Source organism: Geospiza fortis, unplaced genomic scaffold (genome assembly GCF_000277835.1).
Source record: "Geospiza fortis unplaced genomic scaffold, GeoFor_1.0 scaffold55, whole genome shotgun sequence".
Taxonomy (NCBI): domain Eukaryota; kingdom Metazoa; phylum Chordata; class Aves; order Passeriformes; family Thraupidae; genus Geospiza; species Geospiza fortis.
In genome coordinates, this window is record NW_005054308.1 from 1417913 (window position 1) to 1432413 (window position 14501).

The 14501-nt window shown below is 39.0% G+C and overlaps 1 protein-coding gene across 1 annotated transcript in view; it reads left to right on the forward strand.

The window, feature by feature from the left end:
• Nucleotides 1–11609: 11609 nt before the first annotated feature.
• Nucleotides 11610–14501, forward strand: part of ATP10B (ATPase phospholipid transporting 10B (putative)) — a 45851-nt gene continuing 42959 nt past the window's right edge. Inside the window, exons 1-2 of the mRNA XM_031055184.1 lie at nt 11610–11884; nt 13229–13423. Of these exons, the coding sequence (XP_030911044.1) occupies nt 11610–11884; nt 13229–13423 (470 nt within the window). The remainder of the gene's footprint in view (nt 11885–13228; nt 13424–14501) is intronic.

The following is a 14501-nucleotide window of genomic DNA, read 5'->3' on the forward strand; positions in this document are numbered from 1 at the left end:
AGGAAGACTTGGCTGAAAGTCTCTCTTGTGTCAGCAGTATAAGCAAGAAGAGGATGATAAGAACTTTTTCCTTTGACTCACGAACAGATTCATGACCTAATGTGATTTCAGTAAAATTACTGTATGTAAAAAATCAGCCTGGAAGTGAAGTCATTTATACATCAGACTCAAAGAGCATTTACCTTACTAATGCTTTTGGTTGTGTTTGACTTTGAATGTCATCTGGTTTTGATTATAATTAAATGAATTGAGTACTTTGAATAATTTCTTTTGTAACAGAAATTAGCCACTCTCAGACTTTAAAGGTAAACAAAAAAAATATTTGCTGGTTTTGTTCAAACAAGCCCTGGCTATAAATCATCAGAGTGACTGTATGCTTCATATTCTGCTCTTTAAATGCATACTAATTAAAACCTGAAATTTTTGCCAGTGTTTATGATAGTATAAATTCTACATATGTGCTATATTGATAGTATATATTCTACAACCAAACAAATATCTCACAAAACAGAAGAACAAAACAGGTTTTCATGAGTTAGAATTTAAAGTCTTGAAATTTAGAATTAGGAGAATAATATCAGAAAAGATATTTGGATTGGTTTGTTTGGGGTTTTGTCATTTAATGCAAATTTTCAGAATGTTTTCTCAGTCTGATACTTATCACTCTGCTTTAAGAACATATTCAGACTTGAGCAATCTTAAGCAAAATTCTAATTTCTTCATTTCCATTGTTTAAGTAGTAATTAAAAACAAATATAATGATAATATTGTTTCAGATGTTGCAGCCAGATGTAAATGAAGATCAGGTTTGGAATTAGATGTATTAAATTCATTTTAGGTTCAACCTTAACAGTTGCTGTTCTGGTACCACTTGGATTACATTCTGCCTCTCATTTCTGGGATCAAACAACTTTTTGCTCATTTTCATTACTATTTTGCATTCACATAAGTCATTTTTGCAAAGCAACAAAAAAGTAAGCCTAGGGAACCTTCAGAAGGACAGAGGCATGTACTTGCTTTTTACCTTAAGGTTTCGTATGAGAGTTCAGAGTAGAAAAAAAAATCTGCCCATGTTTGCTCTTCATTTCCTTATCAGTGATTTTGTGATAAACTTTACTTGAAACATAGAGTTTGAACATAGATTGGGAGAGGAAGTTTGAATTTGCCAGAGATTCTGACAAGGCAGTATCTGTACTCAGCTCTGTTGGGATAACTCTGTTAGGCCTCAAGTACTTATGGCATGGAGCATTTGCTTCCTGTCAGCCCATTTTTCTTGGCCTTGCCTAATTTTATAAAATAACTACACTGCTGAATAACAAAGAGGTGCTTCATCAGATCTGACCCAGTTCTGTTTCCTAATTCTGGTATTTACATATCATCACTATGTTCTCTAAATGCAGCCTGCGTGAATCAAATAAAATAATTTTTCTGAATTTTTCTAGATCTCAAATTTTTAATGTGCTTTTGGATCTCTGCTTATGCTGCCTCACTGCAGTACATCTGATATTCTGCAACACATAGTTTCTGACATGACAGGGTTAATTTCTCTTGCTTCAGTTATGTATTTTTCTATGGGGATGAGATGTGACGTTTTCCAAAATTACTTAATAATCCCTGTTTCCTTGCAAAAGGTCTGGCTCGAGTCACCTTGCAGTACAAACATAAGCTCTTTTTGTCTCCATGGAACATTGCCTGTAGGCCACTTCTCCCTGATTTCTTGCTTTAGAAAGAGCCAGAATAGCTGGACTGGTTTTAGGCACCTGCAGTAATTTGCAGTGTGAGTGCATCAGTGTTTGCCTCCTACCCCTGTCCTCTCCCACTCCCCTCAGCGCTGGCTGCCTGTCAAGTGACTCATTTTCTCTGGAATAAAGTGACATTTCCTAAGGTTAATGTTGTAACTCTGTGACCTGACAGATGGAGGAGCGAGAAAGATCAGAGATATGGATAGGATAAGCTGTTTTCTGTAGCAAAACCAGCCTTGACTGGGCATACTGTAAATATTGGCATTTTAGATTTTATTAATAGGGGTTTGGGGAGAAACACCCTGCCAACAAGTGAGTTTTTGTATTATATTCTTTTGTGGTCTTATAAAGTAGTTTCTGTCATATTATCCTTTTTATCTATCTAGTTTATTTAAATACAAAAATGTGTATCCTAGTTAACCTAGCCTGGGAGAGCATGGCAGCATAGAAGGAGATAGGATTGAAGGGAGTGTTACTAATGTTATTGAAAGGGAATGGATGCTTCCAAGGAGCATTTTACAAGTACATACTCTTATGCATTTTATTTTCAGAATGTCACACAGAAATTTGTGGTAGTCTTCAAGGCCAAGGAAACCTGTGAGCAAGAGGGGGAGATCAGTTTCCTGTGTCCAGGTTAACCTGTGTCCATCCTGCAGTGGCTGACATGGCCCTCCCAGGTCTCCAGGGGTTCTCCATGTGGTGCAGGACTGCCAGCAGGGCTTTTCTGGACTGACAAGATTTTCACATCATCCTTTCAAAAATGCCTGAAAATAATTGTTCCAGAGAGAACCAGAGCAAGTTTGTGCTGGGCACACATTGTGCACACCTGTGCCACCAGCCCAGGTGTCACTGGACATTCCTCCAACAATGCTCTGTGATTAGGTCCTGATTAAGCTTTCCCTTAATCTTTGATTGACATGCAACTGTGCCCTAGTGAATTGCCAGTCTTTTTAGCTTTTCTGGTTTTTCTTTCCATTTCATATAAATAAGTAACCGTTCTCTTTGAGGCACTTTAATATTCAGATTTGGAGAACTGAAATTAGAGTCAGCACATTCTGACAAAAACATAGATGCATAAAAGGTTTTTACATATAAAGGATCTTCTGGTCAGTTTCCAGTTTGTTTTCTTTTTTTTTCTGCTTCCTTTTGGAATTTTTCAGCATTGCTGAGTTCCCACATGAACATCTGCAACATAATTTTCAGCCTAAGTGCTTTATAATCATACACACTATAAATATTAGATTGTCTTTTAGAGGCCACTTCACTTTGATTTTGAATATTAAGTGGAACAAACAAAAAAAAATTATTATTCAGACAATTGCTCTAATTTTGGTGTCCTTGTTTCTGGGCTAAAATGCAACAAAATTCTGCTGTTGCTGGAGTTTGAAATACAGGGTCTTCTAATTAAGTAGTGTGCACTCAGAGCTGGAGGCAGAGGCATACATTGGATAACAGGTATTGGTTTCCTTTCTAATAGCCAACTCAGAGGACTTCTAAATAGGCAGATGAGACCACAGGGAACACTTCCCCGTCCCAGAAAATGTTGCTCATGTGATTTATTTAGAAAAACAAGAGACAGCTGTGCAAAAAGCCCCACCCAGACATAGATATTGGGCAGGAAGCATTTATTTGCAGTTTACTGAATAAACCTTTTCTGATTAAATGGGCTTCCAGTACAGTGGGTCTAAAGTTGCCTCACTTTGCCCTACCAAAATCTTGACTTGCCTGCCCAGTCTGTCTCTGTCCTTTTCCCCAGGATCTGGGTGGAGATGGCTTCTCACAGTGCTGCTGGTGGCCAGGATTGTCTCCCCCAGAGGTGACTCTGCTCAAGCTGAGTTGCTGCAGTCGTGCTCAGTTGATGTTTGGGAGGGCTTATTGCAGTCTGTCACTCCACTGCTCCCAGAATGTACTGGGCCCAGAATTCCTTCATACTTTTAAATCCTTAAAAATGGACTTTTCTCAGCCATGGAGAGATGGTAAGAATTGTAGAACCCTGAGGGTGCTGGTTGGTGCTGTTTTCTCTGATTATTGGTGTCTGAAGTGTTTTTATAGATAAGGCAGGTTCCCCAGATGCAGAACACTATCAAGATATTTTCACTTCTACGTTACCTGTAAATCAAAAAGGCCTCAAATAACACAAGTCCCCTCTAAGGCTTTATTCCATTATTCCAACATTTTTATTTTATTTCCTAACTGAAAGCAGCAGCGACTTTTCTTCGTGTTGCCTGTGTGGATGATGCAGCATCCATCCAAAAGAGCAGCAGTGAGCTGCAGATTTATGTCCTGGGAGCTGAATGAGGGAGAGGCACCGTAGCACACCCATCTTTTCATTTCCTTATCTAGTCTTGTTTTCTGATAACCAAGTTATGGAAAGAATGGAGATGAGGTTTTCTAGAGCTCAGGAAGGAGTTAGGTCTGGAATATTTTTACTTTTTCCCTATGAATAACCCTTTCTTCTATAAGCAAAGAAAGAATTGTATGTTTGCCTGTATTTAGAACTTCATCTGGAGGCGGTTTCCAAAGGTCAGTGGTAAAGGCTGTAATACAGTTTTGTTTAGGCCAATGTTGTTCATGTGGCATAGAAAATTTTTTATTATTACTATTAAAAGTGAACTATAAGAGATTCTGTGTTATGTCTCTTATGTTTCTTGGATCAGAGTGATAAAGGCCTGGTTTCAGAAAACCTCTGTATTTAGGACAGTACCTTCATGTGCATCCTCAAAACAAAATCCATGCCAAGATGTGTAGTTCTGGCTATTTCTTAAAATGGCCTCACTCCTCAGTCTCACTTCTGCACTGGCCTGAGCCTGCAGTCCTCTTTCTGCAACTATGTTTACTTGTTTGAAAATATATATGCACATAAAATATTTTTAGGAATCCACTGCCAAAGTCTGGCAGTAAGAAAATCCAGAGGAAAAGTCATGACAACCACAGCCCTGGCTGCTGTTTCCATCTGATGTCTCCAAGTAGCACCCTGCCTTTTTGGGCTTTGTGAGGGCTCTATGCAAGAGTCATTTTCCAGTGTCTCCTCAGCTGAAAATGTGAGCTGGGCAAATGCAATCCCTGCTTTGAAAGGTGGCAGAAGCTGCCTCTGCCTACACTTGTGAAAAGTACAGTGGGCCCAAATGTAATAATAGCCCACTGTAGTTCTTGGGTGTGCTGGCAGCAGTGATATTCCTTGCAGCAAGCCAGATAATTTTAGTCTAACTCTCTATTTAAATGAGCACATCATGTGGGAGACCTGAGCAAGCTCCTTATTCACAGAATGAAGTTAACACAGCATCCAACATTACTGTTTGCAAGCTGGAAACTTCCCTCTTGAATAATATTTGATAATCATCCTTGTCTGCATGACCTGTATATCAGCATATGCTGAGAGCACATCTATTTTGAAACCAGCCTTAATAACGCAGCTGCAGCCCTGCAGAAGGGAGAGCTGCCTGAACATGCCTTGCACTGCTCAGCTACAGCAAAGTTCTGCATCCAGCCCTGAAATCTGGGCTCAGCAAAGAGCCTTATAATTAACCTATTATTGCAAGGTTTGTGGGTTTATTCACCAAGGAAAGAGCACCTAAGACAGGGAAAGCGTGTCAGTCTAATACAGCAATGGAACAGTGAAGCTCTGTGGTCTGACGTATTAGATTTATGAAAAGCTCTTTTCTATTTATCCCCCACAAACACAACCCTGGACTGAAAACCATTATATAATTGTTAATCCATAATACATTTCTCTTGTCAGTTGAATGACAACAGTCTGCACTGACGAAGATTTTTGAATGAAGTATTTTTTTTTGAGCTCTTTTTTCATTCGAGCAATTTTCTTTAATTCTGCAAGTATTATGGCTCTACTATAAAATGCTACAGGGTAATTTTAGGCTGTGGTCTGTATCCTGCTGATCAATACAACTGCATTCTTCATTCTCCCCAATCTCCTTTCCTTTTCCCATTAGTCATAACTACATGATTCTGTCTCTGAACTGTGACCAAGGAAGAATTTCTATATAGTATCACCAAAAAATGAAAGAGCTCTCTAGCAGATAATTGCAAAGCAGATAAAGAAGCTTGTGGCTGAAATTTCTATAATACTCAGCTTACTTGGTAATGTTTATCTCCCTGGTCAAGCCTTCCCCAGAATGGCTCTTTTGAATGGATGCTGCATCATCCATATGGGGCAACAACAAGAACAGTTCCTTGCTGCTTTCAATTAGGAAATAAAATTAAAATTTTTAAATAATGGAATAAAGCCTTAGAGGGGACCTGTGTTATTTGAGACCTTCTTGATTTACAGGTAATGTAGAAGTGAAAATATCAGATCAAAACATGGAATCATTTACTTATTTGTAATTCTTGATAATGCACACTCCTGAAAGCAAATGCTACCACTGCACTTTCTCACTGATTTTCAAAAATGAGCTCCACTATGTCTGAAATTTTGCCCTGAAGTTCCAAAAATTAACTTTTTAAAACAAGGTGCAGATCTTGTCTTTCTTTGATGGCTCTGAAAATGACTGTTTTGTATCTCTACCTTCTGAATTTGTTTTTACATATGCCTGTGAGCAGGGTTGTTTTTCATTTGATGTAGATCCCTTTAATAAACAGCACAAGGCATGATTGTGTAAAACTTGTTTTGCATATGCAGGAGAGGCAGGACTCCTTTCTGCAGCCTTTTAAGTCTGGGATGCAGAGATCTGCAGCTGAGCCTGTTATTTGGAAGAAATGAGGCAACCTCAAAAGAGAGAAAATTGTTTTCTTATTGCTGACTTTCGGGTGAGCTTTCTCCTACAGTTAACAATACCTTTTTTTTCTATACAAGAGTCTTCAAAAGAGAGATAGCATTTGAAAAAATGCTCGTAAATTATATGTCACAACCTGTCCTTCTCTGCTGATAGCATCAGCATAGCTCTCTAATGCAGTCTGCTCCTATCATATAAGAGGGAAGTTTTCTCTAGTATTGGATGAGATGAAGCAATTACAGGGAGAATGCTAATTACATGGGCTAGCTATGAAAAATTGAGAAAGGCTTTTTCAGTGTCGACGCAAGGGTGCAAAAGGAAAACATCAGTGCTCTGTTACAGCATCCCTTTTCCAATAAAGGGGAGTATTTCCTGAATACTTTTTGCTGGCTTACAATTGCAGTACTCACAACTAGAAGATAAAGCATTTGGGGATTAAAATGCCAAATTGCGTCTACTGCATGCTAGGGGGTTTAGTGCTATCTTCCTTCTGGTTTCTTTCTTGTTAAGTTCTTGAAAAGGAAGTTCACAAATTGCATTAAAATGCCTACAGGTTCCCATTATCATATGACATTTATAAAATATTTTTAAAATAAACAATGGCCTGCCTGAGAAGGCTTGAGACGGGTAAGTATAAGGTAATTCATCTGGGATATGCAGATCTGTCTATACATGTTAGAATCCACACTTGGAAACGACTTGCCACGGTGATTCCCTTTGTCTCTGCCAAGCCAGTGTGCCTCTCAGCTCTTCCAACAAAAGGAATAAATAATTATCCTGTTCCTCTCTTTTTTCAAATGTGTTCATGTGCCCCGGATACGTTATGTAATAAATACAGGCATGGGCTATCTGTGAAAGTTTATCACAGTGCAGGCTAAATCACAGTGACTTCACAGATGTTTAGGACAGAAATGTAGTACAATCCTACCAATGAGGAAAGTTTCATTCATTGATTAAATACAGGAAGAAGAAAATAAAAGAGGCTTTCAAAACATGAATGGTAGCCTTGGTTTTTATAAGGTAGAATTAACAGCTGCTTATTGCAGTGAATACATTACTGTTGTGATATGCAAAATCCCCCTTAGGAGACAGGCTTGTCAATAGCTTTTCACAAACAGGAACTTTTTCAGAGCACCATTAGGCAAAAAGTGTCCCTTCCAGAAATAGCACATGCACTCTTTTAGTTAATAGAAGATGGATATTTTAATCCACATGCAAATGACAAAGAAAAATTGTTTCCTCACATTGTTCCTCTGAACTGGCTGATGACACAAGTTACCAAATGGCATTCCAGACTCTACAGAAAGAGAGTGCCAGTGCTCCTTTTGTTGCAAAGAAATTCTCTTTTTTCAATAGCTGCCTGATGACATTGTGAATGATACCATTTTAATTTACAGCATTTCATTCGCTTCATTCTTCCATCAAATACCAGAAATCTGGAAAACTTTCTGGGACACCCTTTCTTCCACAGCTTTTTGGGAAAGGTGCAAAGGTTTTCACACTTTTGTTACTGCTTCATATTTCAGACATTTTGATGCAGCTTGTGAAATAATGTGAGCACTGCATCTACCCTCCTGCACTGACACCATCTTACACATTTATCATCTCACACCTCAGTGTAACTGAGTGTCTAACTGACATATTTCTGTATGGGAAGTCACCTTTGCTATAGTTAGATAGTAATTTAATCACTTATATGTTGATGGTCTGGTTCATTCCAAATGCAGAAGTTCAGGAATTGAGATACCTAGATATGTTTTAGATTTTTGCCCATCTCTTGAGGCTGTCATACCTCCACTGGAAGCACAGAGAAGAGTGACAAAAAATCGGACTGTGTGGAAGAGTGCTTTTCCTAAAAGGAAGAATAAAAGAGGTAATGATCTGTTACAATTTTATATGATGAATATATCTCTGTGGGTTCAGAAATTTTGAGGGGCATCTACACAAGGGGGGAGGGGGCATGTCCTAGGCTAGACTGCACTGTTTGCTCCTAGAAAACCATGTGGGAGTTACAGATGGGAAAACTGTGTCTGCCCTGTTGAAAACTGCCCACGGAGCATCCATCAGTAATAGAATAGAAAGAAGGTAAATAGTTTCTTGAAACTGAAACTTTTTAGGTTTTCAGTTAAGGAATGATGAGAACAGCATTAACTGGCAAAGTTTACAAAAGACTGAACAATGAGACACTAAAAGCTTCTGCTGTATGATTATATAGCAATAGAGGGGGAATTGTTATGGATATTCCTCTGCATGGCTTACCTGAAGTGGCTGCATCCTACTTATTAGCTTCTGTGAGTTTAAGAACATAGATTACTTCTTTTTGTCCCCCATTTTGCCAAGTCTGTGAGTGCTGAGCTGCAGCTCAGCCATGGCTTGTCCATGCATTTCTCACCCTGTTGCACAGGGACAGGGTGACAGCACAATGCCACTTTCTGCAGCCCTGCCTGCTCTTTCTGACCTTGTCCCATGGAAAGTCTCAAAATCCCAGTCAAATATCAACTGGTTCCTTTTGAAGACAGTGTTTCAGAAGTGGCTGACAAAGGGGAGCTCAGGCAAGGCTGGAATATCTCTAAATGTGCCAGCACTGGAAAAAGCACCTGCTGTAATCACTATGCTGAAGTGGAATAGGTGGCAAATCCCAAACAAGATGGTGTTGGAAAAGTCTGCATCACCCTGATGCTTCTCTTTCAGGATATGGATTGTGGTGCTGAAGCTTCACTAACCAGATGAAAGCAACTTTTTTAAAAGTATGTTGAAAAAAATCCACACTCCATGGATTTCAATGCTATCTCTGTGAAAATATAAATTAAATAAGTGTTTAAAATATTCCAGAATTGCAGAAAATGGATTTTAAGATGCTTTTTCAGAAAATGTTGGGACAGACCATTAAATACATTGCCAAAGGAGTGCAATATGTTTTGTAGATTTCCTGCCATACAGAAGATGGCATAACACATCAAACTTCCAGCAAGCTGGAATATTCTTGTGAGAAGTTGTCTGAATTACAGAAAATTGTCATTTTACACAAGTAAGTATCTTTGAGTTCTTGCTTCTTTCCTGTTGGGTGATCTGCTACACTGATGGCACATTCAGTATCCTTTATGTTTTTAGTGATCAGAAATTACAAGTTTTGTTTGCTTCTGCTACTTTTTCACTCTCAGCACTGAAGTTCACAGCTCAAGGAAGCCATTATCTTGCTGCTTTGATTATGCATGCAGTTGTGTAAGTCCCCCCACAGAGCACTTCCTTAGTTCTGTGTGGTTTATGAGGAATCTCTACATTTCCTGCAACACATTCCGTTGCCTGATGGCAGCAATTGGCCTCTCTTCACGGATATGGCACTGTCTGACCACTGCCTTTCAAAGACAATCGGCAGGAGGGCTGAATTCCAAACTGAATAAAACTAAATCGTTTCATTAATTCATTGGTACAGTAAGAAATCTGTTAAGATGGAGTGCAGAGAGACCCGCTCTTGAATGTCAAGCAGCCTCGCCTAATTGTGATTTGTGATGCTTTAGAAAAAGTTTCCCAGGGGAAGTTATGGAAGACATGGTTCTATTATGTGTAAAGCTGCCTTAATTAATCTTGTCTGCTTTTATTTTTAGCAATATACCTGAATTTATTGCTTTTTTCGTTTATAAATTCTAAGGAGTTTCAATCTACCTTGGTGTATCTCAGATACAGAGTGACATGCTCCATTAGGTAGTGAGTAACTCTGTCACCTGCAACTTATATTAAGAGATATAAACATGTATAATGTGGTTAAAGATGTATATAGTACAGTATGTATCTGGGTCACTTTTCCATCCACTGTTCAGACCTTAATTTAAGCTGAAGTCAACTGGGGAGTTAATTGCTCAGAACAAGAGCAAGGTGGCAGAATTTTCCAGATGTCCAGCCTTTAACCTAGAAAATCTAAGCTGCATCATTTCCCTATAGTGTTTTCATTGAGTACTCACTGTGTGTTTTTTGGTAACCCCCAACAATGGAATTTCTGACTTTTCATTATGAAATCCTTCAGCACCAGAGTTTAAAGATTACACTGTGAGGACATGGCTCTAAGTTATTATATGTTGAATATAACTTTGATTTCAGTCAAATACTCATTAATTTGCACACTGGCTAAGTAGTTTTCTTCGAAGACTCAAACATACACATATTTTTGAACATGATTAAGGGTTTGGGGTTTTTTCTAAAGAAAGTCACACACTCTGTATTTCCCCCAGTCTAAATTAGGTGGATTCAGTTCACATTTTGTTCAGTGGAACCTTGAAGCTGCACAAGGCCAGTACCTTTTATTTTTTGTTTGTTTTTGCACATTTAGTGCCTTGACATTGTATGGCAGTTTCCAGCTCTCAAACTCACACTGTTTGAGTGAGATTTTGCTGTGTTCAGATTGAGCATTACGGCAGCTACTCTTGTGTGGCTGGAGCCCAAGCATCACACCTGCAGCTGTGAATGTGTGACCAGGAGACAAATTTTGAGCGATAATAGGATTAGCATTGGGAGATTTAATTCCTTTATCTCTCCAACCCATAAAACATCCATTGTTTTAGTGCTGGCTGGGATTTTCCTTTCAAATCAGATTTCTTTGAAGACTGGAAAACTGTTACCTGTGTGTGAATGTGATTAAGCTGATGCTGCAGCTCTTTATTATCTGAGCTATTAAGATTCAAAACCTGAACCAGTCCTGCTATAAGTAAGAATGAACAGGAAAAGTATTGTAAGAAAGTCAGACATTTTAAGAAAAATGCCTGAATAGATTTGGTGGCACTTTACAATTTGAAAAGTAGGATACAGGATTCATGATGGAAACATCGATGTTCACCACTGTTAAATTGGCTTTATCTCTGTCAATTTGCTGTTCTAAGACACAGAAAATAGATTTTAGATATTTTTTTCATCCCCAGAGATAGACATAGATTTTCTCATATTGAAGATTTTGTTTTGTCTTTTATTCTCTGCATTCTCTACAGAAGTTCTGAGACCAAAGAACATGCACTGCACTGAGCAGGAGAATTGTCTTTGTGTTAAACCTCAGCTTGCAAAACATGAAGGGAGTTGTCTACCAGAGTGGAATTGGATTTCAGCCCTTGTCATGCATTTGTCTTTCAGGCTGCCCTCCCTGCTGAGAATGGCTTTGTCTGTGGACTCGGCTCGGTACCGCTGGCAGCGACGGGGAGCTCGCAGTCCCTCCCAGGCTCTGTCAGAATCAACACCTCTGCTGCTTTCTGTCAGAGCCAAACCAAAACTCAGCCCAAACACATGGAGGACTGTGCTGCCTGACAATGGGAGACAGTGGAAAGACTGGAAACAAGCTTCTACAGTTTATTCTAGAAACAGGATACAGACCACAAAGTACACATGGTTCACTTTTTTGCCCCGAAATCTTTTGAGACAGTTCCACAGGTAAAAAAACTCATTCAATGTAGGCACAGAGTGTGTGGTGATTGGAGTGGGGCTGGCCCAGCCCCATCCCCATGGGCACAGCTGTGAGCAGCACTGACAGCAATGAGCCATGGAGTGCCCAGGGGCACTGAGCACCCACCAAAGGGAGTAGAGGGCACACGGGGCAGGGCATCAACAGGAGGGGATAAAAGATTGGGCTAAAGAACAAGAAGGTCAGATGCTTGCAGCCTTCTGAAGAGATATGGCGGTGCTCTGCATGGGTTGAAGCTTTCTGAAATTGTATAATGATACTTGGTGTATCATGGCTGTCTCAACTGCAATAATTCAATGATCCTTGAGATTCAAGAACTCTCTCTGAAACTGTGATATTTGAGTGCGGTGGAGAAGGCCTGCTTTCGTAGTTGCAACTGTACTAAAACTTAGGTGATGATAGTTTGTGACGAAATGGCACTCAGTTGACACTGAAACGGTGGATTAAAGCAAGCAAGGCATGCTTAACCACTGCTGTGACCAGCTTTTTTAATTGAATGCTGCAACAGTTCTCTTTGTAAAAAAATCTAATTTTATTTAAAAATCCTTCTGGTTTTGTGTTGTATAAATTTCTGGATTTTAGAGCACAAAAGGAATTCACTGGATGTGTTGAGACACCTCTGAAATTTTGTAGATTTCAGTAGCTCAGTTGTGATATATTTTTAATGTTACAAAGTGACCGTCTACCAATGTAGAAATAGTATATATGTAAGTGCAAGTGCCAGGTCAGGTTTCTTTCCAAGTGCTGGTTTAAAATTATGTAAACCCCCCCACCCCCAGCATAATGAACCAAGTCAAAAAGGATTCAATTCCAGGGAACCATCATCACAATAAAGAGAAATGGAAGTTGTATATCCATCTGTAGCTTTGAAATTTTCATTCTGTATACTAGTTTGGCCCATTGTTAATTCAACCTGCCATTTGCAGAATCCTTCATGGATTCCTGATGGGTACATTTCTATAAATTCATTGGTTAGTTTTTTTAAGGTTTGTTTGGCTTTTGTTTAATTTTGTGCTTATTTTCAAGACTAAGGGGCCATTAAAGACTTTGGAGATCCCACAGACAAATATTATTTCCAACATGTGAGAAAACTGGAGCTAGCTATAATAGCATGAAAATGTATGTCACAGGCTCTTCTGAAGAAAAAATTTGCATCTGGGTTAAGCAACTGATTAATTTGTTCTAGAGAAAGGAAAAACAGGGTACAAGAGTGAAATTATTAATGTTCCTTTGACACAGAATGGGCGTTGTTCATTAAGGAAAGCCTACATTCTAATTTCTGACTACTTTTAATTTATTTTGTACCTTTTCAGGCTGAGTAATCTCTACTTTTTCTTTCTGGTGGTTCTGAACTGGTTCCCACAAGTGGAAGTCTTCCACAGGGAGATCACCATGCTGCCTCTGGTCATGGTGCTGCTTTTCAGCATGATTAAGGATGCTGTTGAAGACTACAGAAAATACCAGTATGACAAGAGAATAAACTTCACTAAAACCAGGGTATATGACAAGTAAGTAAACTAAATTAATTATTTGTTTCCTTGCTTCTCTTGTGATAGAAACTGCTCGTCTGATTTTATAGGAACTCCCTCTCTGACCTTTCAGAATACTGTAAGTTTGGAAGAACCATTACAAAATATTTTTTCTACCTTTAAAAATGCCTTATTCATTTCACTTAAATCATCTCAATATCACTGAGGCTTTGTTTCATATCACAACAGCGTGTGCTGATACATACAGGTTTTCATTTCAAGTTTTCCAACCAGCTTGTCAACACACACCAACTCCTCTCCTGATAGCACCAGGATCTTCAGGATTAATGGAATTTACTCAAGTCTAGAACAGAAAACTGGGGCTGTAGAGAAACTGGAACAAAGTCTTTCAGATGTCTCACAATAAAGCCAGTAATACAGAAATTAATCATCAACTACATTCAAGGTGACTCATATAATAATAATCAGGAGATGAAAAAGCAGGACGGAAAATCATATAATAATCAGGAGATGAAAAAGTTTTAGGACCTCCAGTAAGCAGAGAGATCAATACAAGCCAGCTTGGCTTTGGAGCTGGTGCAACACCTGCGAGAAGCTGTTTGCTCAGGACTGACTCAGAAGGAAGAAATAATTTCACTGCAATTCTGGTTGCAACATTTCGATTTCATCAGAGTTTCTTGTCCAAGTACTAACTTGAGACTGCTTATCTTGTCACTACATCGTGAAGCAAACAGGAGTTTTCATTTAAAAGAAGTTTAAATATTTGTGTGCTTTCCTTTTTTCACCTGCTCTTAAGCCCAAGCCACAGAGACAAAATTGCTATGGTTTACACACATGTCATTAGCTCTTCTGGAAATTAGCCCTCGTCTGTGCTGACATATTTATGTGTCAGAGGAAGAAGGATCCAAGGGGAAGGGGTGTCTAGGTAGAGAGAGGAAGGCTTGGACAGAAGGATCAGGCTGAGGGGCAATCCAGGTACATTGCACTTCACTTGCTTCTGTCTGTGTCTGATTCCTCTGGCTACAAAATCAGAGGTTTACTTAGCTTAGGGGAACGGGGGTTGGTTATTTGTTTAATAATAATCGATCTTATGGTC